Source organism: Chaetodon auriga, chromosome 21, assembly GCF_051107435.1.
Source record: "Chaetodon auriga isolate fChaAug3 chromosome 21, fChaAug3.hap1, whole genome shotgun sequence".
Classification (NCBI taxonomy): Eukaryota; Metazoa; Chordata; class Actinopteri; order Chaetodontiformes; family Chaetodontidae; genus Chaetodon; species Chaetodon auriga.
In genome coordinates this window covers 2,121,862-2,147,976 of record NC_135094.1, presented here as the reverse complement: position 1 = coordinate 2,147,976, position 26,115 = coordinate 2,121,862, and the positions used below count along the sequence as shown (strand labels likewise).

At 45.2% G+C, this 26,115-nt stretch overlaps 1 protein-coding gene across 13 annotated transcripts; it reads right to left on the bottom strand.

Moving 5' to 3' along the window:
- Nucleotides 1–253: 253 nt before the first annotated feature.
- Nucleotides 254–24,831, bottom strand: map7d2b (MAP7 domain containing 2b). Of its 13 annotated transcripts, none has more exons than XM_076761084.1 (17): nucleotides 24,667–24,831; nucleotides 23,338–23,421; nucleotides 22,424–22,477; nucleotides 21,038–21,198; nucleotides 15,384–15,519; nucleotides 13,052–13,141; nucleotides 9,586–9,675; nucleotides 8,634–8,752; nucleotides 7,643–7,716; nucleotides 7,342–7,550; nucleotides 6,479–6,617; nucleotides 6,059–6,239; nucleotides 5,851–5,955; nucleotides 5,603–5,666; nucleotides 4,596–4,740; nucleotides 3,802–4,097; nucleotides 254–3,216 (listed from the first exon to the last, which is right to left on the bottom strand). In XM_076761084.1, exons 1-16 carry the CDS (start codon nucleotides 24,701–24,703, stop codon nucleotides 3,806–3,808), a joined length of 1,980 nt encoding a protein of 659 aa, XP_076617199.1. In that variant the 5' UTR covers nucleotides 24,704–24,831; the 3' UTR covers nucleotides 254–3,216; nucleotides 3,802–3,805. The 13 variants fall into 13 exon arrangements, with proteins under 13 accessions (XP_076617199.1, XP_076617200.1, XP_076617201.1 ...); XM_076761085.1 differs by having other exon boundaries at nucleotides 3,802–4,076; XM_076761086.1 differs by having other exon boundaries at nucleotides 8,634–8,728.
- Nucleotides 24,832–26,115: the final 1,284 nt, after the last annotated feature.

Below are 26,115 nucleotides of genomic sequence, written 5' to 3'. Positions count from 1 at the left end.
CAGTATGATCATTAATTATTATCCTCAGATGGGATGTTGGTATGTGATGTTCTGAGTCGGTGCCAACTTTGGATCAATTCAGCCATAAGCAGTAATAAACCATGTCCAGAATATTCCTTATGATGAACAGGTCACAAATTGTTTTATTTTGAAAGCTAGCAGCCTAAACAGGAAGTTGTGATCTGTAATAACTCTACATAAAAATGATATAATTAGAGCAGGATTCAAATAAAAATTAATTATTCACTCCAACTTTTCCAGATACGTTTTAATTTCAGTGCAGCATAAAGTCAACACACAGTGAGATATAATGATAAATAAAAGTGGCTGCATTAAGCCCTACACTAGATTTCATATGTCACATTATAAATGTCAAAGACTGAACATCTTACACAGCTTTGAATCGAACATTTCCCTTCACTTCTGCTCCCCGACCAACACTGCCTGTTTGCCATTATCATACATTTGTTTATTTATCCAGCTCACTGACACACATGGCATGATGACGTTTATTGTTCTTTTTCAGCAGTTATCCATGCACCACATCTACAATGATATATTCCACCAAGCTGCAGTGTCACAGAGTTTAGTAATATTCGGATAAACATTATGTCCTTTATTTTTACTTCATATACAAGGGGACCCAGGAGACCCTCTTACAATGAGTTTCAGCAGAATCTGGAGGAATAATGAGCTAACATAAAGAGAGGGAAGCCATGTGAGTGGAAACGTACAAACAATGTGCTGAAGGTTGCAGTAGTGACAGGTGAACACCTTTTCCCCTCAGTGTGGCACCGTGGAGGAGCAGTAGAGCCACTTTTGTCAAGAACACCACCACCAACTTAGTCTTTCCCCACAGTTCCTATCCCCCAAACAGTCCCTGTGACTGAGATCATGAGGTTTCTCAACAACACTCCTACCAGCCTACTTGTCACCCTCAAGTAATCAAATTACACAGACTTCTGTGGGAAAATGCATCAGCTGAGCACAACAGAAATGTAAACAAAGAAGGTGTCGTCATTGGTGTCCTCAGTATTATTTCTGGTCATTTCCCCAAAACCCAAGTGAAGACTTCAATAAATAGAATGTAATTTTCCAATATTTTTGACGATTTTTGGGCAAAAAAATGACATTGGAAATACAGAAGGAATGTAGCATTGTCCACCACAACTTGGCTAAAGACCATAATGTGAGGAGATATTGCAAAATATAAAAATATAACTGAATATTTGAATGGATAACAAACAGAATGTGATTTTCCTTAAATGCTTAAAAATTTGTATGGAGTTTGGTTTGTGTGAGAAATAATTTAGTATTCTGACCAGAATGACAGCGTACACAAGAGGAAAGACAATTTACAAGACATACAACTGAAGAATTAAACAAACAGGATCTGATTTTTCCTAAGAATTCATTCAGTTGAACAGTCTGGTTCATGACGGGTCAATCTGGGATCTGCTGGGGGAGTCTGGACTTATTACCTCAGTGTTTCTACAATCCTGGCTACGGCCCTGCTCATCCACACCATGAACCCGGGGCTTTTGGAGCCCATGAGATCCTTTGGCCCTGGAGCACGTGCATGCTTTGCCCTGCTGGTAATCCAACCTTGCTTTCACATATTTGCCATTTTTCCATCCCTTCCTTCTGATCTGCCTCATCAGGTGCATCTGAAAATCAAACACGGACTTGCTGAAGGAACATTTGAGGTTCTTGTTTCTTTACTTCCAGGATCTTTTAATGGAAAAGTGCCTTTAAAACAGCAAAAGTGCACATGCTGGATGAAACACAGCCTGGCGGCAAAGCACGGAGGACGGGTTGTTTTAGGGGAAGATGTTGACTGCACAGAGGTTTAAGGCCTCAGAGGTGATGAGCTGCGAGGTGGTGAACGCTGTTTCATACCAGAGTCTGTTCTGAATCGGTGAGGTATATTTTAGTCGGGGGAATGAGCTGAGGGGGAGACACAAGCGTCTTCAGAGCAGTGAAACACACGACTACTGTAAGTGCACACTCTAAACTGCAGCTAGCATGGTTACAGTCAGTGCCAGACGAATACACAACACACTGTGTCAACGTTTTCCTGACATGCAGATTTTCGCCCTCCCAGGTTTTCTTCATATTCTCACTGTGGATTGTTGCACGAATCGACGTCCATCGACGAGCAGCAGAAAAACCAAAGCTAAAGGCTGAGTGCTATGGGTCAGCAGCGAGGTTATAGTATCGGCTGGTTTTCGCCAGCGTCAGGAAATCTACAGCGGACTGGCTTTTATAGAAGTAGGAGTCGCTGTCAGCAGTAGAGCAGGTCAGAGGTGAGATAAACACACAGGAACCATCAGAAAGACTGACAGGAAGAGAGAATCTCTCACACACAGCTACGACCATGAACAGCTCAACTAGCTAGTCCTCACTGAAGATGCTACACAGTATTCACACAGCAGTGTCTGTTTGACGGCTTCCCTCCAGATAAACTGCTACAGAGCCGCTCCCTGCGCCTACGCTGACAGACTCCTCCGCCCAGCCGGATCTATTTACAGAGTTTTACAAAAGCAGGGACGAGAGATTAAAGCGGAGATTAAAGCGGATGATACTCGAGTGATATTTTGTGGCAGTGCAGATGGGCAATGCAGACGCGGAGGAGACGTTCTCGTGTCTGAGGGACGACAAGCTCACGAAGTCAGATGTCTGGGAAGTTTATGACGTGTTAAATGCTTAAAATATGTAATCTGGCAATGAGAAGTTGGGTTGATGTGTGCAGATTTGGGCTCGTTCAATGCCCGACCGAAGCACATTTCATAACATGAGCACAGTTAGTTTTCAGTTGGATGAATAAACTGAACCACGGCCTGAGGTCTACACTCTACTTACTTCCCTAAACTTAACTTCTCATTTGACAAACATGCAACAGTGTTTGCCTCCCACTTGCTTCTCTGTCACATAACCACACTATAATTATACTTCCCATTCTTTGCACGACTTTATCAAACTATGTTGTGTTTGTGAGAGTCAGAATTGCCCATTTGCGCTGCCTCAAAATGTGTCCAGAAGCTTTACTGTTATGACTTAGCGAGATGTGGTAATACAGATGTGAAGTGAGTGGTTCAGCTCTTGTTCCTTGTGGAAATGATGATGATGATGATTGTTGTTGAAGACGGAGATGATGGTCTCTGGGCTCATTCTCCTGGCTCCTGTTTCTAGCGAACCTGCCAGCTCCTGAAAAACCTAAAACAGAAAGAAGACAAGATGAAAACTGTTGAAGACTGAGAACAATCAACGAGCCCAGGTCACAGAAATCCTCCAGGTGTATTTACTGATACCTTCAATGTGTGTTTAAATCTGTAATACCTCAGTCACTCACTAGCCACTAGCTTCCTCTTGTCACTGTCCATTAAATCCTGTCACATTTTTTCATCTCCTTTTTGAATTTTAACTTCATGCACAATATTCTTCCTTCCTTTCTTACAAAAGTGACAGGAAGTAGCTTAGCTTAGCATAACATGGTTCACATTTAGCATGCACACATGAGAGTGGCATCAACAGGATATTTACTATTGCACTTTGATAAAGTTGGGACTGACAGGAGATTTAAAAAGTAACAGTGGACACAACACTGGATTCTAAAAATCCCCACAATGCAACTCGGTAGCGTCCTCCATTCGACTCCCCCTGCCTGGTAATCCCCCGTCTCTGCCAAACCTCCTGCCTCCAGTTTGTGACAAACTTGACAAAACTCCTCCAGAGTGATTGACAGCAGCACCATCACACGATCCTGAACACGATGAGGGACCTGGTTTTGAGTGTCTCTACCTGGCTACTGGATGTCCAGTTTGCTGGGGCCGACGCTGTGGATGAGCTGGGAGGATTCAGAGGAGGCGCTGTAGGCTTGAATCAGCAGGTTCTTGTTGAGGTCTCCGACGCCGCTGCCGGCCTGCAGCTTGGGGTACGGGGGTGTTTCTGCACCCTGACGCTGTCCCCGTCCGTGGGCGTCGAGGTCCATCAGGTGCTCCAGAGGGCAGCTGTCCGTCCCCTCTGTGACCGGTGAAAACTCATGAGCGCTGGCCTGCTCCTCCCTGGACACTGGACTGATGGAGACAGATGGAGAACTTGAAGACACGATGATGACAGAGACAGAATACAGCATCACCATTAAATCAAACACTGGGTCATTTTACACACAGTTTGAGGTTTTGCTGTGAAAAGATGTGCATCCAAAATGAGATGTGGGTGAAAGCTCCATGTTTGTGTAGTGTGTGCATGAACATGTGAGTGTTTCTTCTTTCATTTGAGACACACGTTTGGTCTGTTTGTATGAGCAGTGTGGTTCGACAATGAGGTTGAAGACTGGAAAAAAGAAGCCAAAAGGCTGATTAGCATGTGGGGAGTCACCTCCATGCAGGCACAATTTGACAGACACACTTACAGAAACGTGTGAAACGTACAAGCAGAATTTAAAAAAAAGTACAAAAAAATCAGATTTTTGTTATTCTCTGCAAAACAAAAACACACACAGTCAACGCTAACACAGATGCTGGATTTAAAGAAATGAATCTTGAGCGTGAAGAGTGAGGAAAGAAGATGAAAACACCTGAGCGTCGTCTCACCTGACGTCCATGGACTGGACTCCGTCAGACAGCTCGTCCACGAAGCTCTTATTCTCCAGGGGTCCGAGCATGATGACGGGGGCTTCGGCCGGGGTCGCGGCGTCCTCCTCCGAGGGGACCGCGGCCTCAGCCCTCGTGTCAGACACTGCAAAGACACAGTGTGGTGTAAAAGCGGTGTTTCTGATAAATTCACTGGTGGATCTTATAACAGGTGCTGTAGGCCTAAAAACAACCTGACTGTCTTCTCACATCCCAGCCGGTGTTTTTACACTCATGTCTGAGAGAACAAGAGGAGTTCTACAAAGCTCATTGATCACTTTGATAACTGATTGACTGTGAAAGTGAGTTTTTCAGGACATTTTGAGCTTCAGTGAGTGAAACATGAAGCCTGTCCTGACAGCTGGAATCCATGCAGCTGTGGTGCTTCACCTGTGCCTGGCTGCTCGTTAGCATGCCTGCGGGTGAAGTGAAACAAAACTTTATTTCCCACACATTTCCTTCTGGATCATTTATTTGGCAGCTGTTGTAAGTCAGTGTGTGTTATTAAAGGAATTAGTGTGCTTCGTTTCCTCTGGACCTCCTGTGCTGATAAAACAGCAGAAATGAAAACCACTGCGGGTCAGAGAGTTCGACAAATGCTGCAGAATTCTCAGCGCTGGTCTTAATGTCTTTTAACCATCGGGGGGCGCTGTTCCCCGGCCTGTCCAACACTGCTGAGTCACACTGCAGCTGAGCCTGAGCTCAGTCAATTTCAGAGAAAACTAATAATGCTGGAGCAGCAAGATAAGAACATTTTGTAAGAAGATTTCAAATCCAAGTAAAAAAAAAAAACCAAACAAATAAACTGACAAAAAAAAAAAAACATGGTGGGAATGGAATGAAAAAGTCATGGAATAATTATCAGATCAAAAGGAAATGAGGATGGAAGGAGTCAAAGTGCCCTGGTGCAGGAAATGAAGCCGTCAGGGAGGTGAGACTGGGAGCCTGACGGCGTTTTCAGCCTTCACCTGCAGCAGCGGACAGAGGCTCCACTTCACTCTTCCTTGTTCTCTTCATAATCTCCTCAATTCTCTGAGAAAACACACAAAACAAAACTCACTGCTGACGGGGTTTGTGACAGAGTAACTGAAGGCGAAATATTCCTTATTTGTAATATTGTTCGTATCTTATTTTTAGTTGCATCAATGTTTTATGAACATCCTTTTCACCAAACTCAATGGTGACATTTTAGAGAGGCCACATGGTGTTCTGATACCTTCTTCCTCTGCAGTCTCTCCTGCTCCTCCTGCATGTGCAGCAGCTCTCTCTCCTGCCTCTTCCTCTCCGCCTCCTTCTGTGCTCGCAGGAAGGCCTCCTCCCTCTGAAAAGCATCATTCACCCAGATGACACAACCATCAGTCAGCTCTCTTTTTTCAATACTTGGGCAATATTACATGAATAAAAAGGCCTTTGTGTAAGCCGACCTCTCTGTCCAGCTGATCCTGCATGTCCTTCCATCTCTGCTCCTTCTGTCGTCTCTCCTCGTCCTCCCTGTTCCTCCTCTCCTCCTCCCGCCTCGCTCTCTCCTCCTCGGCCTGCTGCGCAGCTCTCTGCTGTCTCTCTCTCGCCTCCTGCTGCCTCCTCTGCTCCTCCTCGGCCCTCAGCCTGAAGGAACACATGAGATTTGAGCTGTGCAGGCCACCATACAACACGACACTAGAGTAGAACAATCACAGGCGTTTTCATGCTGTCTGATTTAAATGGACACTCAAGCTAATAATCAATTATTAAAACAGTCACTGATCAGGTTAAATGTAGAAGTAGTTGTGTCAGCTCTAATGCACACACACACACACACACACACACACACACACACACACACACACACACACACACACACACACCTCTCCTCCTCCTGCCGTTGTCTCTCCTCCTGCTCCTTCTGTATTCGGGCCAGACGTCGTCTCTCTGCCAGCAGTCTGGACGCCTCCTCGGCATCCGTCGTCCCACCAACGCTCCTGCCCGTGGGCGTGCCTGGAGACTCTGTGGGGGTGGAGAGAGACAAAGGTGGGTGGGTGGGAGGTGGTGCGGTGTGACTTAACAAGCAGTCAGCAGCGAGAATACCCCGCAGAGGGAAGGACAGACAGGTTTGTCAGTGTTTTTGAAAAGCCTGATTCATCCAGTTCAGGAGGCCGAAAAACACGAGCTTAGAGTCCAAAGCAGAGAGGACAAAGATGTTTCTTCACGAACTGTGGACACAGATGTGATCCAGACCACAAACACAGAAAAAGATCTTTGGCTTTGTCGCTCGTTTTCTTTATGATTTTCTTCTTTCTGGCTCGTTTTCTTTCTGATTTTCTTCTTCTGGCTCATTTTCCTCTCCTGGTCTCTCTTTGCTTTTCTCTCTTTCTCTGGTTCAGTCGACAACATGTCGTGTTGTTTTCGAGACATTTTGAAACTTGTATGAAATGCAGGAAGTCATCATTTTGGGTTTAGGACTGGAAGGCAAACACTGTGATGGTGAAAACTTTCCAGCTTGTGTTTATGAGTCTTTTATTCTCTTTAAAGGTTTGACTGAACATCCAGACAGTGAAAATGACATCTTTGATGAGAAGTTAGCTTAAGAATACAAAATGTATACAAAATGTAGCTGACTGCTATAAATAGACTACGCACACGTGCATTCACACACACGCACGCACGCACGCACGCACGCACGCACGCACGCACGCACGCACGCACGCACGCACGCACACTGTGCCTTTACCTGCAGTCAGTTCTCTGCTGGTGGATTTGGGGATCTTCCTCTCTGACGTCTCAGATTTGGTTGATTTCCTTTCCAGGGTGCTGTGACCTTTGACCTCAGTGTGACCCCTGTCGTCGGTGCCGGGGGTGGTGGCCCTCTGCCGGAGCGGGGAGGGGGGGTACTGGCCGGGGGAACAGGGCGACTGGGCGCGACTCCTGGTCGACCTCACACTGAAAACCAACACAACAACATCAGGTCACCTGGACTCGAATCCAGCTGCGGTGTGTGTGTGTGTGTGTGTGTGTGTGTGTGTGTTTCGTACCGTTTCGGTGTGGCGGGGCCCTTGCTGTTGGCCCTGAAGGAAGAACTGCGGACCGGTGTGCTTGGAGTCTCCCCCTGTCGGTCACATTTCCAAATATAAATAAAATAATCTGATGACATCGAGCACTTTAGACAACATTTGTTCACAGTTAGAAACATTCAGCTGACTCACATGAACTCACTTAACTACTGTAAACACTGTACACTGGATATAATACATATCAGCTACACTGGAGCCTGACAGGTGAAAAAACACATCACCACTGTACTGAATTCATGAAGCTTCCACCCAAGAAACCTGTGAGGATCTCAAAACCAAATGGAGCAGTTTTCAGTCTTCCTTCAAGACTTCAGAAATCCTTCCCGGCTGTCATGCATTCCTGATGCTTGGCGTTGTCCTTCTTAATTTGATGAAGTCATGAAAAAGCTTCACTTCATTTCACATAAAGAGCTACAGCGTCAGATCTGCTGGAGCGCTTTGCGACACAGAGCTGAAGATTTGACGGTGGCAGCAGATGGTGACAGGAATAAAAAGCCAGTAAAACAAACATTTCAATATGTTCATCCTGCAGTAATATCTCCTCTCCAAAATAAACCAAAGAGCTTTATGAGAAATGTGCTCTTATTTTGAAGAAAGAGCAGCACAACAACCACAGACGTCAGACGCAACACCTCACAGTGCCGTGAGTTCACAGCAGTTCTACAGACATCTACGTGAATTTACACATCGCCTGACCTCTGAACCTGCAGTTTACAGCCGTGGGTACACAGGTTTGAGTGTGTGTGTGTGTGTGTGTGTGTGTATGTGAGTGTGTGTATGTGTTATCTACATACACTTGCTAATGTGCCCTTTAAATCTTCAACAGCTCATTATTAATGAGGGAGCAAGTGTCTTGTTCTGTAAGTGTGTATGAGTGTGTGTGTGTGTGTGTGTGTGTGTGTGTGTGTGTGTGTGTGTGTGTGTGTGTGTGTGTGTGTGTGTGAGGGCTGACCGTGGGTGTTCTGGCTTTGGACATCTCTTCAGGGAGTCCAGCGACGCTCCTGCGGTTGGAGGAACTTCTGTACGGTCTGTGACTGTTGGGGGAAGCTGTTCGGTGGGACACAAAAGACACTGAGGGGTCATGGACCGACACACACACAGATGCGCACACACACACACACACACACACACACACACACACACACACACACACAGACGGATTATAAAGCCCACACGAAACCCAAATGCACACACCATGACGATGATGCAGACCAAAGAAAAACCAGAAGAGGACAGACATGAGCAAAACATTCACAAGGAATCAGGGAGACACTCGTACTTCCTGTTATCTCGATCCCAAAGAGACATCAAGAGCTTTTACTTTTATTATCAGTTAGTTTGGAGAAGATGCAGGTGACATGTTGTCTTCTTTTTACAGTGCATTCATCGTTAAACATGCACCGCTGTAAGTCGCTCGTTATGCTCTGAGTTTGGGCTCTCAGGCCACAAACACTCTGCCCTGTCAGCTTACTGGATAATGCTGAAGCCTTATGCAGGCTGAGAGGAGGACCGCAGGCACAAACTGAATTATAATGACCTCCAAGTCTTCGTTTTTCAGGGTAAAATAATCATTTAGTCATATTTTCACTTACAATGCTCTTTGTGATGAAGATGCAAACACGTGATCTATCAAACTAAACAGGAAACATGAAAATTAAACATGTTTTTAAGTAGTGTTGGTGCATTCATTTATCATTCAGTTACATAAATAAAGACCTGAAACTAAACCTCATCTTCTTTTATGTTAATCTTCCCTGAATTCCTGCACCAAACACCAAAGCGGCCGTTTAAACCACGTCTACAGATCACGTCACATCAGATCTTCTCATCGTTTACCTTTCGAGCACCTACGGTTCGTGTTTAATCACCTCTGTCACCATCACTGACCGAACTCTCTCTCTCACCTCTCTCTGGTGAATGGAGGGCAGCTGAAGAGTTGGAGAGCTGTTTGTTGATTGGTGGATCCATCACAGGTGGAGACAGGAAGTCACCAACTGATTAAAAAAAAAACACACCAATCACTGACAGACACACGTGCACGACGCTGAATCAGAGCACTGGCTGCTGCTGGATTGAAGGATGATGTAAATGTCTCAAATATGTTCAATAAACACCCCAATCAGACAAACAAACAAACAAACAAACAAACAAACACCCGTCACGCGACAAGCACAAAAATGCCAGCGCACCAGAAAACGATCCTGCTGATCGATAAGCCATGCGGGCCGCTGAATAAATTAACCTTGGTGACGTAAGACAGACATGAAGCAGCAGAACAGAGAGCGGAGACAAACACGAGCCGCAACCTGCTTCATCATGAAATGGAGGATGAGGATACAGAGGCAGCCACTGCAGGGCCATGACAGGGAGCGGAGGACGCTTCACGCAGCACCTGAAGGCACCGCGACAACATCCCGAGAGGAGAGGAGAAAGCCGACGCAGCAGCGCGTGCATGAACGCACCGTGATAACTAGATTAAAGCGTTTACAAGGCTGAGAACAAAACGATCCCTCAAAAATCCGATCATGTGATGAGTTCGATAACATTCAGGTCGATGTCTGGAAGGATATTTATGATAACGATGAGGCAGCACAATGTCGTTCTGTGAAGTCCACATCATCGTCTCTAACAAAAATACTTTTGGGAAATATGCCGATTTTCTCTCTGGAGGAGGTTTAGAGGAGCAGACCAACATCACTGTCACGTCTGTCTGTTCAATGTGAAGCTGCAGCCAGTCGTCCTTTACTTTAGCTGAGCACAGACAGATGAAACAAACAAGATATCACCAGTTAATTAGTGAGTTTAGAGCTGCTGGACGGCAGATTTAGTAACCGTTGGACAGAGCTGAGTTAGTGGGTTCCCCCTGTGTTTGTGCTAAGCTAAGCTAACCTGCTGCTGGCTAGTCTGTTGTTACTGCAGTGCATGCTTATGTTTTAAATAGATTTGATTGGTACGTCTATCAGTAAACATAACCACACTCCATATTTTTGCCAAGAAGAACTGGCTTTAAAGATTATTTGGATTTTGCATCAGTGGAACAAGGATAGTGGACTCGAAGGCGCCTGGACTCTAAACCTGATGCTCAGCTTTTCACTTGTTTGTAAGTATTGCTTTTATCTGAATTTCATCCAGAAAAGTGTTTTTGTTTTGTGTTTTCTGTGTGTGTCTTTAAGCATTTTCTGTCCAGGAATTCCAGATGAAAACTAGAGTTTTTGCTTACTTTGGCACATTTACAGCCATGTTCATAGACACAGCACCGATTATCGTGTTTGCTTGTAAATAAACTGAGTGAGAAGCTGAGACCATTTGTCAGCGTGCCAATGGAACATAAATGAAAAGTGAAGATTTTTAGCAAACACTACTTTATTAGGAAAAATTCCTTTGAGTTTCTGCTTAGCAGAAGTTCAATTATGGTAAAGTTTGAACAGGTTTGATATTATATCCTGGAGTCTTGGCTCGTTTCACTTTCCATGACCTTCTCTGCGCCTAGCGTCCTCCATCAGTGCTGCAGGCCTTTTTTTTTTTTTATTGTGTTCAGCGAAGAAGAGAAAACTGCGACGTTATAAAGCTGCATTCTTGTGTTTTCAGCCAGCTGATAATCAAACGAGAAGATGTTCAAGTTTCAGTGAAATTCCTCTCGGCTTTAGAGCGAAACAACAGGGATTTCTGCAGCGGCTGCTTCTGTGATACAGGATGGGGATGACTGGAAATGTCTGGTGGAGGTTTTGTGTGTGTGTGTGTGTGTGTGTGTGCATGCGTCTGTGTGTGTGTGTGTGTGTTGTGATCTGATTGCACTCGCCTGTGTGTCAGTGGGGTCTAATAAGTTTCACAGATAGCTACAGGGTAAATGTCTGGTATGATGTATGGTGTGCGTGCGTGCGTGTGTGTGTGTGTGTGTGTGTGTGTGTGTGTGTGCGGAGGTGCAGGGTGTGATTTCAGACTGGGTTCCCTGCTGAGACGACATGTATGCATCACTAAACACGGCCGTGGGCCAGGAAGACAGGAAGTGGAGCAGCCCTTTGTTGTGATAAGGTTGGGTGTGTGTGTGTGTGTGTGTGTGTTGGATCATGTGTGGTGGGGGCTCCAAAGCAGACACTCATTAGCCACAGAGGCTACATACAGCCAGTGTTGGAGGTCACACATTTGTTTGTCTGGAAGCAAGAAAGCAGAATTTTTCATTTTCCCTCATTGTCTGTTAATACTGCTGGATTTCATCACCTCAGTTTTTCTTCAGCACTGATGAAGCTGAAGATAGTTCTGCTTATTTTAAAACCTTAAAGTTCAGTAATCACAGTATATTTTGTCTTTCAGCATTGTTGTTTGATAAACAATATTTTTTTTTTCAGTGTGGCTTTTCTACCCTCATGACTTGTGCATGGAGAGAAACGCATCGGCAGAAACGTCTAAAACTTCTGTTTGTAATTCTGGTTGTGCAGTAGGTTAGTAGAAAATCACATGACCGCGGGAGTCACATTAGTAAAATCTAAAGCGTTTGGCTAAAACATGCAAATATATTTCGGTTGGTATTCAGAGTACTGAGGAGGAGCAGAGGGAGGAGACCGATGGAGCCTCCTCAGATGTGTTTAAGATATTCCACAGTACAAACTTAAAATCAAGTCAGCAGCGTTTTATGCTGACACAGCACGCTGATAATCTACTGCTCGATATAAAATTCTTTGGCACCTCAAACCATATATTTCTTTAGTGGGGTTAACAACTGTTAAAGGCCTAAAGACTCATTTTCTTCACACAGCATTTCTGTCTGATCTGAAGACGTTTTTCAGCATCTGCAAGTCTGCCGGGATTGGCCAACATACTTGCAAGTAATTTTAACCTGTGCACTCGAGGTTATGTCTCATTTACCAAACTGCAGCAGAGTAACAAAGAAAAGGCTGAATTTCTGTTTGAAAAACTGACTCTTTCCATAAATCAAATCATCTGTGTGCTTTTTTCTCGCTCTCTGTTGGGTGGCAGCCATCACAAATGCTGCTGGATATCTCTGCATTTGTGTGTCACAAGCCGCTGCAGATAGGCACGATTTGAAGATGAACCTTTGGAGGAGAAACGTGTGTGAGCTACAGTTACCCAGAAACCCTTTGGCTGCCTCTCTATGTAAAGATGTTTAATGTCAGTCACTGGAAAAATAAGGAAAAGATGTTTTACAAGCGAGTTTCCTCAACACTGCACTGAATTCATCACCAGACACAGAACACACACTCGAAAAACACACTCCAGGACGGTAAAACAGCTGATGTGGTGATGCAAAGACGTCCACACACATGCAGACAGAGGAGGACCCGCAGGCCACACAGCAGGATTCGTGGAGGGGGAGCGGCATGAGCGTGGCACACACAGTCAGGTGGTCTGTACCGTTACGGGATTGGCTGGCGCTGGAAGCAGCAGGAAGCTCATTGGGCTGAGTGGAGCCAATGGCATGGCAGGGCGGGGTCTTAGGGTTACCTGGGCAGCAGGTAAAGCAGAGCGGAGAAAGCAAAGCGTTACACACTCACATGTCCACATGTAAACACACGCCTGCGTCGCCAACACATGACGTACAAACAGGAAACAGCAACCGATCTCCAAACACACACACACACTGACATAAAACAGGACAGAAACAGGTGAGACGCACCACACCTGACACACGAGTCCCAGCAGGAAGTACCACATGAAACCTCGTGACGTCAAATCATCATCACATGTGTGACAAAACAAGTGTCAATGCAACAAGCTGAGGCTCTCGCCAACATGGCGGAACAGCGTGAAACATCGTGCACTGAAGCTGTGAGTGTCAAGGAACTCGTGAGGTCGTGTTTTCAACATGGGGAGGCTACGCAATGTGCCTGGCGTTGAAGTCAGTGAGGCTGTGAGAGAACATTTACTGATGACAAATACAAGACCAGGAGCGGACAGGACACACGGGCCGATGATGATGAGGCTACACCAGAAGCCAGAGGGCCACTGAAGCCCAGGAGGACAATGAGCATCTGCACCAAACTGCAGGGTGATACGTCCAACAGCTGTGGAGACGTGTCTCCCCAAACCACAAAGGTCATGTTGGAGCAAGAGGAAGAGTCACCAAAATCATGAGGATTCATCCTCTGGGAACCACACGGTTTTATGGAAATCAATCCAGTAGCTACTGAGATATTTCAGTCTGGACCAAAGAGGTCGAACAACCGACATCCCGACTTCCAGCAGCGTGAAAAAGGCCAGTCTTAGTTTAAAGATGCAGGCCGTTATTCCACACCGTCGCACAGAATCATCTATATTCAGTATCAGCTCATCAGATTTGGGGATTTCCACTAGAATTTAGAATAAAGATGGCCGTCAGCTTCCTGTTGTATTTGCATTAATCACGATGAAGTAGTCTGTTATAGATGCTTGATTTACGGCCTGGAAGCCCAGATCATCATCAGCAGATCAACTGCCTCCATGAGTCTTCACATTTTCAGAGGGTAAAGCCTGTGAACACCCTGAGGGAGCTGTGACGTTTCCCCGGCTCAGACCACGAGTGCTGCCATGATGGGATCAACATCTGGACAGAACAATGTGAGGACAGGCAGCTCGTGTCCGTCAAAATATGCAGCGCACACACACACACACACACACACACACACACACACACACACACACACACACACACACACTTTGCGTCTTCGGTGAGTCCCTGTCCTTTAATCGAGTGGAGCTGTAAGATGAGATGCTGCTGTTTCTGCTGCAGTGAGCGTTCTGCTGGTCCCGACTGATCCCAGAGCAGCCCCTCTGCCAGTCAGCCGGGCCGGAGCCAGACGAGCTGCTGGGTGGACCCTGATCCCAGGTCAGTGCCAGGACGGCTGGGCTGATGGGTACTGTGAATAATTGATGTCGTTATGAATGCGCCACAGGATCCAGAGCCCAGCTGGTGGCGCTCTGGCCTCCCGCTGGCCGACGCCACAGCTGAAATGTCTCGAAAAGACGACGATGACGGGACACAGCCGAAAGAGGAGCACAGATTAAGAGAGATGGATGTTGGCAGAGTGAACAGACTCATGTCGCACTTGGCCCGTGTTTATGTGCGTGGCCTTGGTGCGTTCAAGGTTGACGTGCAACTCCTGCTCTTCTACAAATCAGACGTGTCTCCCAGCACAGAAATGAAACAACAGAGCGATGACTCACACACAAACAGACACCTGTGGCACACAGAACCATCAGCCTACAGCAGCTTTAACACAGCGTCAGGATGTCTGCCTGCCTGCTGAGGCTTTCCACACAGATGATGACTGTAAACACACACACAGCCTCGCCGAGCCCTGATGAGGCGACGGAGACAAAGCGCTGAGCCGCTCCTGCATTGCAGCCTCCACACCCTTTTCCATCCGCTGCACTCCTCCTTCCTTCGGCTCCATCACTTCTCCTCATAATCACATCCTCGCCTCCCTCTCTCTATCATATCACTCGCTCTTGTTCCACAGCCGTCCTCCTCTGCTTTGTCGTCCCCACCCTTTCGTCTCACCATCCCCCTCTTCCTTTCCCCCTGACCTCCAGACCTCCCCCCAAACACCTCTCCTCCTCTCCTCTCCTCCCAGCCCCCATCAGTAACCACCCGTATGCTCTCTGCTGATCCACTTATCAAACCCACTCTCCGCTGACATCATCACGATCACTCTCCTTCTTTCTCCATCACCTCCTCTATGAACCCCCCACCTCCCATCATACTCACCTTCTACTCCGTCAGGCGGTCCTCCCCATGTCCAGCGTTTAGGCCTGTTATCCAGGTGGTCCCGGCTCTCCCCCCCTCCGCCTCCTCGCCTCTCTGCGCCTCCGGCTCTCCGGCGGACCAGGGCCTCCAGCCTCTCCTGCTCGTTGCGTTCGGAAACAGGGAAGAACAGACACTCTCTCACTGAGCCATCGCTACGGCGACGGGTGCCTGGCGATGCGCTCGGAGACAGCTGCGCCATGGTTACCGCATGCAGCCTCGTCCCTCCGTCCTCGTCACGCTCGTCTGTCCTGTGGACGCTGGCCGTCACCAGCACTCGATCTCTGGCTCGTCTGTCTCTCACTGATACATAATACAGCAGCTCTGCTCGCTCTCGGCCCGTCTGCCGCTCCCTCTGAGCAGCGCTGACTCCCCCTCCTCCCCCCACCTACCTCACAAGCCTTTACCCCACCCTCCCTCTCTCTCTCTCTCTCATTCTCTCTCTACCTCGATCTCTCTCCCTCTCTCTAATAACTGAGTCTATGTCAGAGAGCAGTTTAGTCAGACGGGAAGAGACAAAATGCAACCCATCACCACCCCCACACACTCACACACACACACACACACATACACAGGGGACCATGCCCCCCCTCCACACACACACACACACGCACACACACACTGAGTGGGTGGACTGGATATTGATACTGGTTGCATTTGTTTTATCTCTGGTGATCGTTTGATTTCCTTCCTTGTCTCACTGTCTTCACCCTTCCTGCCTTCATCTGCCTTGTTTCTACACACAGTAAAATATACTGTAAAATATACCTCACTTTCATGTAAATACACTCTCAAAAAACACATGCAAATCACAACAGAACATTTCAGTATGTACAAGATAGATGATATGATTTTACACACAATTGCTCAAATTGTTTTTTTTCCGTCTTGGTGGGAAATAATTGAATGTTCCTTGATGTTTTCTCATCTTTTTACTGTGTGTACTTCTATTTCAAAGTTTATGCATTTTGTCTTTTCCTAAGAGAACAAACTAATCGGTATATTAATTTTAAAGAGTAAAAAACATGGCTTCATCCATGGTTAGGGCGTGGCTAGATTGAACAATATAATCCAATGACCTCTCTGTCGTTTCTCATTGTTTAATGAGCAAAAATCTTTCTGGGCTGTCGATGATGTACCAGTGCTTCCTTTCTTTATACCATCATAATGCAGACAATTTAAGATACTGTCAGACTGGTGGCCACACAGTGTCTATCTATTATTCATATATATATATATGTATTAATGTCAGATATTCAAAGAGATTTAATGGGCTATTACAGGCTGTCTGCAGGCCTTTTAATACCAAATAGGATGAAGTTTGCTGCGTGTTTCATGAGCGTACTGGTCAAAGTACAAAGTTTGATGGAAACCCAGTGAGGACGACAGGGTCCAGAATTATTTACCACCTTTTTCCAGTTCTTCCAAGTGGTTTATAACAGTAACTCCACAAAAAAGGACTGAGCAGCTTCCTGCAGCACAATCCAGTGTCACAAAAGTCCCACTTTTATTTTTCAAGTGTATAATGTCTCCTAACAGCCTACAACTACATACAAAAACCTTTTCTAACAGGTTTAACTGCAAACAACACACAATTCTGTCTTCGTATTATAGTGGAGCACTCAGTAAGGTCGTCTCTGTTTCAGTGCTGGATATTGATTGATTACTGTGTGATCTAAATACTCTGCTAGGTGCAATGGAAACGACCTTTGGGGTATTCGTCTGTGTTTTTCTACTTCGGACACGTTGCAGTGTGCAGTTGTGACGAAGATGGGAAAAATGTTTTTCTTGTGTGAATAACATCTCATCAGTGAGAATGCTCCTCTTCTGCTGTCACTTGGGTGGCGCTTAAAAATCCAGCTCCAAGCATTCGAGAGGACGGTGGAGAATAAAAAGCCTTTCATATAAATATGAGCTCACACAGTATAAAAACACACCGAGCTGTATCAGGACAGTAATCTTCACTTTTATGTGACTCATTGTTTTGACATCTTAGTGCTTTTTCTCATCAATCATCCAGTGGATTAAATGACATCTTCATTATGTCACATAGAGTAAACATTTTCATATTTATATTTGTTCAGAGGGAAGTGTCTGTCTGTCTGTCTGTCTGTCTGTCTGTCTGTCTGTCTGTCTGTCTGTCTGTCTGTCTATCTGTCTGTCTCTTCCTGCAGCTTTCTATTTCCAACCACATCCCACACTGGTTTTTCAATCAACAGCCGTTTATGTGGCTGTGTTAGTGAGCAGACAGCAGGTGTGTACACAGTAACTGCACAGTATGAAGCTGATACACTGCTCCAGTATAGCGTCTATATATAAAGGCTGGAAATGCCCCACCTCAGCACTGTGGGTGGGTTTGCTGAAGGTGCATGCAGAGTCACACACACGCTGCAGGAGGGAGGAGAGACGACCGGAGGAGGGGGGTTCAGAGTCGAAAAGAGGGATTTACAAGAGAGAGCAGAAATACAAGATGTGTGTGGGGGGGGGGGGGGGGGGGGGGGGAGATCCAGATAGACTGTAGAGAAAGATCAAAGAAGAACAAAGACAGAGAGAACGACTGCAGACTGCAGCAGAGTCGCTCGCTGTGACTGATTCAGGACTGAAGGAGAGTCTGTCCAACACCGACGCGACCGACAACACAGAATCAAAACGTACGAAAGGACGAATGTGTTTCAGTGTGAGCGGAATCAGAGTGCAGTATTGATCCCTGAGGGGAAACTCGGTCAGTTGCAGTGATTCTGAAAATACTTGTTAATACTTGTTGGTAGTACAGAAGTATACTGCAGTATACAGAGTGTTGTATCTGCTGTGTATAAAGGACCAACAGAATATTAATCTGCAGTGAAATGCAGTTTATAGACTAGTCAATTAAAAGATTCATCAAAACAATAAAACTACTCACTGGCAGCCCTCGCTGTGACCAAAAAGACAGCAGTGACCTTTATGCAGTAACTTTTTTCAATAAAAGACTGAATTCAGATCAGGTTTAAGTCCTATACTGATCAAATCTGAAGCACACTGATCCTGCAGATGAGTTTTCCTCTTCAGAGGTGAAATATTTGCTTGTCAGAGCACTGCAAGCATCGACTGTCTGTTCCGGTAAACGCCACATGATACGCTGGCGGTGATGTCATCGCCCCCTGAGACTGACCGATCATTATATCATTAAGTTATGCATATGAGTGTGTGGAGGGGAGGAGGGGGAGGGGGTTAGCGTGCAAACAGAGCCCTTAAATCAATAGACAGTGACCCCTGCTCTCAAGCGGTGAACGGTGAACCCTCTGAGGATCAGACCGCCACTGGCTTGTTAACCCTTTATGTGCTGCTTAGCATTTCAACTGGCGCTCATGATTTATTCTCTGAGCTGACAGGGCCGTCGCACAAACACATAAATTACGTCGCTCTCTGAAAGGGATTCTAATAATGTGAGTCAATGGTTCTCAGCCGAGTGACGTCCACTCATGACTCACGTGGAGTTTTACTCATGTTCAGGTTACTGGACGAGTTCCTGAGAAAAACCTCATATCCCTACAAAATCATCTAGACGGGAGTCTTCAGTCAAGCGCTGCCAAACGCAGATGACCTACACTCAGCGCTGTGCCTGAACACATCCTGTGTAGATGCTGCTGCTGTGCTAACGTGCTGCTCACGCTACGCCTCCTGTGAGGACAAGGGGTGACGCCCCGCAGCCACATCACAGCTGCTGCTCAGAAGCACTTCAGAGACGGTGCTGGTATTTTGGACAAATTACAGGTGGTCAGATAATTTGAGCTGTTGTGTGAAGAATTTCAATAGTTCAGCGAACAAGCTTGTTCACAAGTAGAGACGCATCACGACATTTTTCCCCACCAGTGCTTAAAAATAGCTCCTACTGCAGCACGAGCACTGAATGCTGTGGGATACAGCATTCAGACAGGCAGTGGGGTGATAATGAGCTGCTGTCTGATGAAGAAGAGGAGAAGAAGAAGGTGTCCACTTTGAGCTAAAATGTGTCCGCTGGTGTTGAGGAGAACTACTGAACGTGTGAGCTCAACAGACCTGCTGCTCATCTCTGCTGCAGGCCAGAAGCTCCAGGATACACCCGCTGCTGGCATAACACACCCAAATCACAGGCCAAACTGTCAGCAGTTGAGTTGCATTGTGGGAAATGTAGGCAAGGAAGAAAATGCATGGAATAAAAAAGATGCTGTGTTTGATCCTGCTGCATCCGTTCTGATCTTTTTTTTTACTGCTGATCATGAGTCTGACAGATTTATAGAAGTGCAAGGGTAAAACTTGGTCTGGTCCTTTTAACTTCCTTGATCTAATTGGCTTGAAAACGTGTCCTGTAACTTTCAAACTGGGACTGTTGCAACCAGTGTAACACATTTCAACCATTAACAACTGGACAGTAAAAAGGAATCTGTTGTCAACACGAGGACGAGTTGACCGAGGGCACAAAACACTGGCTGAGGCGTTCAGTTTATGTAAAATTGTTTCTGTTGTGAGACCCCATCTCTCCATCTCTGAGGCCTTGTCACACATAAGCTTTCCCGATGGTTTCCTATGATATATTGTATGGTATTGCATAGTATTTGGTGTGTATTGATGGCATCATTGGGCAGGATGTTGGGGGTTAAATCCACTGTCTACGCACTGTGGCTTTAAGTCTGATGCAGAAAACTTTTCATGTTTCAGTTGAATGCACACAACTGGGAGCTGACAGAAAGTCATTAGAGCTGCTGCATTAATTACTTGCTATTCCCTTAAACTCTAGTTCAGCCGAACAGCAGCTGGAAATGCACTGACTGGGTTATGGATCGACACAGTTTAATTCAGTGGGAGCTCAGACAGAGAGAAGAAGAGAGCGTGGTCACTGGTGGTGAAGATGCTTCTCTTCACAGACTCTCAGTTTGAGTTTGTCACGGTAAAACAAAACTGGCCGAGGATGGTGGGGCGGAGGAAGGAAACACAGAAGAATACATGATGTGGTCTCTGGAGGAGAATGCAGAGGTGGATTATACTGCATTCACGTCTGTCTTTGTTTTTATTTCCATCCTTATTCTACCTTACTTTCACTAAGTTGGGCTCGGGGTGATAACTATCTTCAGATGAACTGTGTCATAAAAATATCTTTTTTAGAATGATGTCAAACAAATTGTGGTTATAAATGTATAAAAAAAAGTTTTTTTGATTAATCTTTAATAATGGAACACGGTTTGTTGCACAGAAAATCAATTTGAATATTCTACATGTTATTTTGCAAACATTTCCACAATTAGGACATAAATAATGTATGCTCGCTGGCTGTAACGACTTAATTTCCCCAGTGTGGGATCAGTTAAGTCCTATCAAATCTTATCTTATAAATAATGTATATTTAGATCTGAAAAACATTTGTACTCATGTTGTGATATTGCTTTTAAACATATCGTGCAAAAATCTAATTATTGGTCTTTATACTATACTTTAACTGTTTTTGTTTCGGGTTGGGACTGAACAGAATCTGTGTTATTTATTTTGTTTAAATATTTAACACACGTGTGAAAATATAATGTCAGGGTCAGTGGCTGTCCCCCTGTTGTCCCACTCCCTCTAATGTGCAGTGAATACATCATTAGTGTGCTGTGACCTCTGACCTTTTCAGCCTCTTGCTGCTGCCGTCTCTTCTCCTCAGCTGCGGCCCTGCGACTCTGCTCCTTCCTCCTCTGCTCCTCCATCTTCCTCCCTCGCTCCTCGGCGCAGCGGTCCAGTTGCTGCTGCGCACGACGCTCCTTATCCCGCAGCGCCTCCATCATCTCTGAACACACATGCATGCATGCATGCACACACACACACACACACACACACACACACACACCCACACACACACACACACACACACACACACACACACACACACAGGTGTCAGAGGTGGGAGGAAATACATTGACGCACAAAGCATTACAACATAATCTCTTTTTTTGGGAGACTTAGTGGTTTTTCTTCAATAGATTTCGGAGGGAAACATGGTGCTTGTTACTCCACGACATGGCTGGATTAGCCTGCTCGGAGCCCCTGAGCTGAAAATAACTGTCGTGACACAAAGCTGAAATAATAAAGGTCTTAAAAGCAGATTATGACACAGGGACCCCTTCATGATAGGGTCTTAAGACTACATGCGAAAGCAGGACCCGCCTGAAGGCCTTTATCATGTCAGTGGATTACTGGTGCATATTCCTGAGCAAATTTTCATTAAATTTGCACAAACCAGTTGATGCACAATAAGCCGAGAGCGCTGCTGCAGATCCAACATGAGAACACAGTCTCTGGGTCCATTCACATCTCTGTCTCCTCATTTCCTGTCAACGCTCTACTGCTGGCCATCCAACAAACACCCTGAACAACAAAATGCTTCAGGTACCGCAAACGGCCGAGTTTAAGCTCAATGACTGTCACTTTAGACGTGACCTTCAGTAAAAGTGAAGATGAAACCCCCCCACATCGTCTGACTTACTGCTGGTATATTCGAGGGTTATCTGGAGAGTTTGTTCACTTTCATTCAGGACATCACTTGCAGAAAACTACACTTCTTACTCTTTATTTTTCTTTTCATCTTTCTTTCTTTCCCTCCTTTCCAATCTTTCATTCTCTCTGTCTTTAAGTCTTTGTTCCTTCTGTCCTTTCATTCCTTCTTTAACTGATCTGAAAGCATGAAAATCAGAAAAACGAGAGATATTTGGTGACATTTAATTTTTAACCTTGGAAAAAGCAGCTGACAGAATCGTCTCTGAGAAACTGAACAAACTCAATATTTAAATGTAGGATTTGTTACGGAGCATTTTTCCACTGAGGCGTCGATCTGAACACTTCCTCCATCACAAATGAGCATGTGCACACCCACCCACACTGCACCCGTACCGTATGAGAGTGTGTGTGTGTGTGTGTGTGTGTGTGTGTGTGTGTGTGTGTGTGTGTGTGTGCGCCATTGACAGATGAACCAGACAGACCACACACAGCTCCACCAGCTGAAGAGTTACTCATACCTTGCGTCTTCTCACTGTCATCCCGTTGCTCTTTTGCTAAATGCCGACGGGAACCTTGAGACAGGTGAAAGAGAAATGAACAGGTGAGTGCAGCTGCCTGCAGGTGACACATATGTTTATATTCAGAGGCGCTTTCAGTGATGGAAAACGTAATCAGATCTTTTACCTCAGTAAAACTATCAATACCACACTGTGAAAATACTAAAGTACAAGTAAAAACCCTGCATTCAAAACCTTACTTAAGTACAAGAATAGAAGTATTATCAGCAAAAGTTACTTAAAAAGTTACGTACTCAGTGCAGTAAAATGTTCTGTGTGTTTCTATCTACTGTGTTTGCTGGATTTTACTGCTGTAGATGTTTCAGCTTGAGCTCATTGAACTCCTTTATATCCTGTTGGCTGCTTTAATCTACAGCAACGCATCATATTCTCTAAGATTATCAGATGTTTGCAGCGTGGCCGTCCTGTGAGAACCACGTATCTCTAAAACGTTTGACGAGCTCAGAAAAACAGGCTGTTTTCAGCTTTGTGACGATGCATTTCCAGCTGATCCAACGTGTGCATTCATATTGTATCATCATGCTTTATCTGTGTGTCTGTGTGAAATTAGTGTGTGTGAGTTTAGTGTCAGACCTGTGTAACTTCAAGTTCATTTCTCTTTTCAACCATGAAAAACACTGTTAAATGAAGTATTTTCTCACAACTGCATGACATAAAACATACAAACATGGAGACAAAACACAGAAGAAGCTAAAGATCATCAATATGAGACAGGATAAGCAGCGGTGGACCCAGATGTAACTCTTGGTTGGTGTTTCTTCATCTTGACGCCGTCACATTTTCAGCTTGTTCTGTCCTGGTTTCTGAACATAATGGAAGCACATCAAAGCGCGTGAAAGTGATTAGACGTTTACCTTGAGGGCTGCTGTGATTGGAGGGTGATCGAGAAGGAGATGCATTCCTACCGGTGATCAGCGGCGCGGGAGGAGGGGCCAGTGCTGTGGTTTGGAGAGAACGGTCAGACATGATTCACGCCACGCTGGCCAACAGACAAAAAGCTCAAGATTTTACATTTTGAGCTTATTAGTGGAGAACGTGACTCCTGTGTGTGCCGGTATGGAAGGGACTCCAACGCTAGCAATCACACATACTGCACTAGTCACAGCCTCCAAACACAATAAATCTCCTGTCAGTCACTGTATCGCCTTTAGGGTCAGGCGTCAGGCCAGGATGTCAGCGCAGGACCCCTGAGTGTAACCCTCAGCCTTCTTCCTGTTATGTTTCTGTTTCTCAATCTGTCAGGCTGACATGAAAGCTGCCCGAGGACAGCCATCGACCAACGCCTGCATACACACAGAGGACGGCTGAAAACATCCCCTCAACACATATACACACACACCGCCATTAGATATGCAAATACATGCAAATCCGAGCTGAGTCCCAAGTGTCCCATGGGTTCTCTTAAGCTTCATCTTCACTCAAGATGACATAACATGCAAAAAAAAAAAAAAATAAATATCAGCTGAATCACGTTTCACCAAGCTAATAATAAACTGCTGCATTAATGAAGGAACAAGGCTGATTTAAGGAACATCCCTGAGAACATTTCGACATCAGCCTGTCAGGCTGTAAACAGGGAGGCAGCTGAGTACGTAGCATTAATGAGAAATATCAATTTAGGATATTAAAAAGAACATTTGAATCTATAAGACGTGCCAAAATATTTTCATTACGAACACACTGTATGTTATCAAGCAAGACCTATTTTGTATTATTCAGAAGGCCAACACATGAGAAATGAAGCAATAATTGTATGTGTATATATACCTTATATATAAATATATATTCCTACGTTGCAATAGATTTTCTTCATTTATTGACATCAGTGTTACATGTTTTGTTCCAACAATGACTGGTCAATGCAACAACAACAAAAAACAACCTAGGATGCTAATCTGCATGATTGTTATATACAGTATATTTCCAGATGCATTGCAAAACACCCATTTTAGTGGTGATGTCATTCTCTGAAATGTAAGACATCCAGCAGAAAGCATAACATGACGTAAAGAAGTCTCAAACTGTGGTCCCTAAAGGGACATCCATCTTATTTCAGTCTTATCAATAAGTTTAATTCATTTTAACAGTCAGGGCTCATCCACTTCGTCACAAACGTAGTAAATCAAACGCCCATCTTTGGACATTTACTGGGAATAACCCGCAGGTATAAATGATTTCCTCACCTGTCATCTCGGGGCGGCTTGAAGCCACTTCAGTCATCTCAAAGGCGGTCGAATATGTTCACCAGGGGGGCCTGACAGGAGCCGGAGAGCCACTGAAAACCACACAGGAGACCGAAACACAATGACTCAGGAGGAGACGGATGCTCGGAGCGGGGAGCCTATGGTGGAGGGACAGGGAGGGGAGGGGGCATCCATATGCCGTTCAGCTAGCTCAGACGTCAGCGATGCTATACGGTGAGGCTGCGCGCACTATGCTAATCTAAAGGAGTGTAACTGCCACCGCTGGAAAACGAAAGATAATCAACTTTTCCCTTCCCTCCCCAAAATAAAACACTGTAGAACATGAAGCAGCTTATTATTAATTGTTCTTTGTGGCTGTAAATGTCTTTCAATTTTGCCAAAAACAGCAAATTACTTGCGGTGAATGACAAAAATTTTTTCGTCGCGTCCAGTTCGTTTTGGCTGCCAAAGCGATGACCGCTTCACAGTTGGCTAATTTACATATTAATGCGCCGAAAATCACAACTCCGGCTGTTATGCGTCGCCTAGCAACCTGGCGGCTGCCGCACGAGAGCTCTGTGTTTTTGGCGGAAGGATAAAACCAACCGTCAAGTAGAATCACGATTAAAACAGTTTTATTAAATGTTTGGATTTACTTTTTTTTATTACGTAACACAGGTATGCTGCTGTTGTGGTGTTGAGCCGTCACGGACGCCTCTCTCCCACCCTCACGTGACTGACCGCTTCGCTTGGCGCGCATCCTCAGCTCGTGTCGGAGCGCACGTGCCAGGCACAAGCGAGACCCAGCGGCGGTGTTACGTCACGCTCGTAACGAACTGAGGCTGGCTGCCGGTGACAGGCAATATGGGTCAGTGCCGTTCCCGCACGCGCGCACACGCGCACACACAGTCGGGTCTACTGAGTCACGTCAGATGGCAGCTCCATAAATAGCTGCACGAGGTGTTAAACATGAAAACAGTCATGACCACGGACTGTTTGTCAGGGGTGGAATTAAAACAAAGAGATTTATGATGTTTTGTTCTAAATTAAATTATTCAATATATACAAGCAGGGCTGGGAGGATTTATCGAATCAGTTCACTGACTGACAGTAAATTAGTTTTATCTTGATAATTATACAGTCACAGGAGACACTTTACTGCATGAGTACTCTTACTTTTAATACTTCAAGTACACTTTACTTTTACCTAACATATTCAATGCTGTACTTATGTATAATTTAGAGGTACTTATTTTTGTCTTTCACATGCAACTGTCTACTTATTATTTGACAGATTTTACTTTTCAGGTAGAAATTTCACACAGAAATCTATCATGAGTGTCTAAAATAATATATTGTCAAGGGTTGAACTATTAGCCAGCAACATATGTGAAGTCTGGTAGAAACAATAATTTGATAACAGTTTATTATACAGTAACGTTACAAACA

Excerpts from the sequence above, each read along its gene's own strand:
- map7d2b (XM_076761084.1), bottom strand. The coding sequence starts at position 24,703 with ATGACTGAAGTGGCTTCAAGCCGCCCCGAGATGACAG. Across the intron at positions 22,478-23,337 it reads CAATCACAGCAGCCCTCAAG|GTTCCCGTCGGCATTTAGCA; the intron begins GTAAACGTCTAA and ends ACCTGTCTCAAG. Across the intron at positions 4,098-4,595 it reads GTCCAGTCCATGGACGTCAG|TTCTCCATCTGTCTCCATCA; the intron begins GTGAGACGACGC and ends CGTGTCTTCAAG.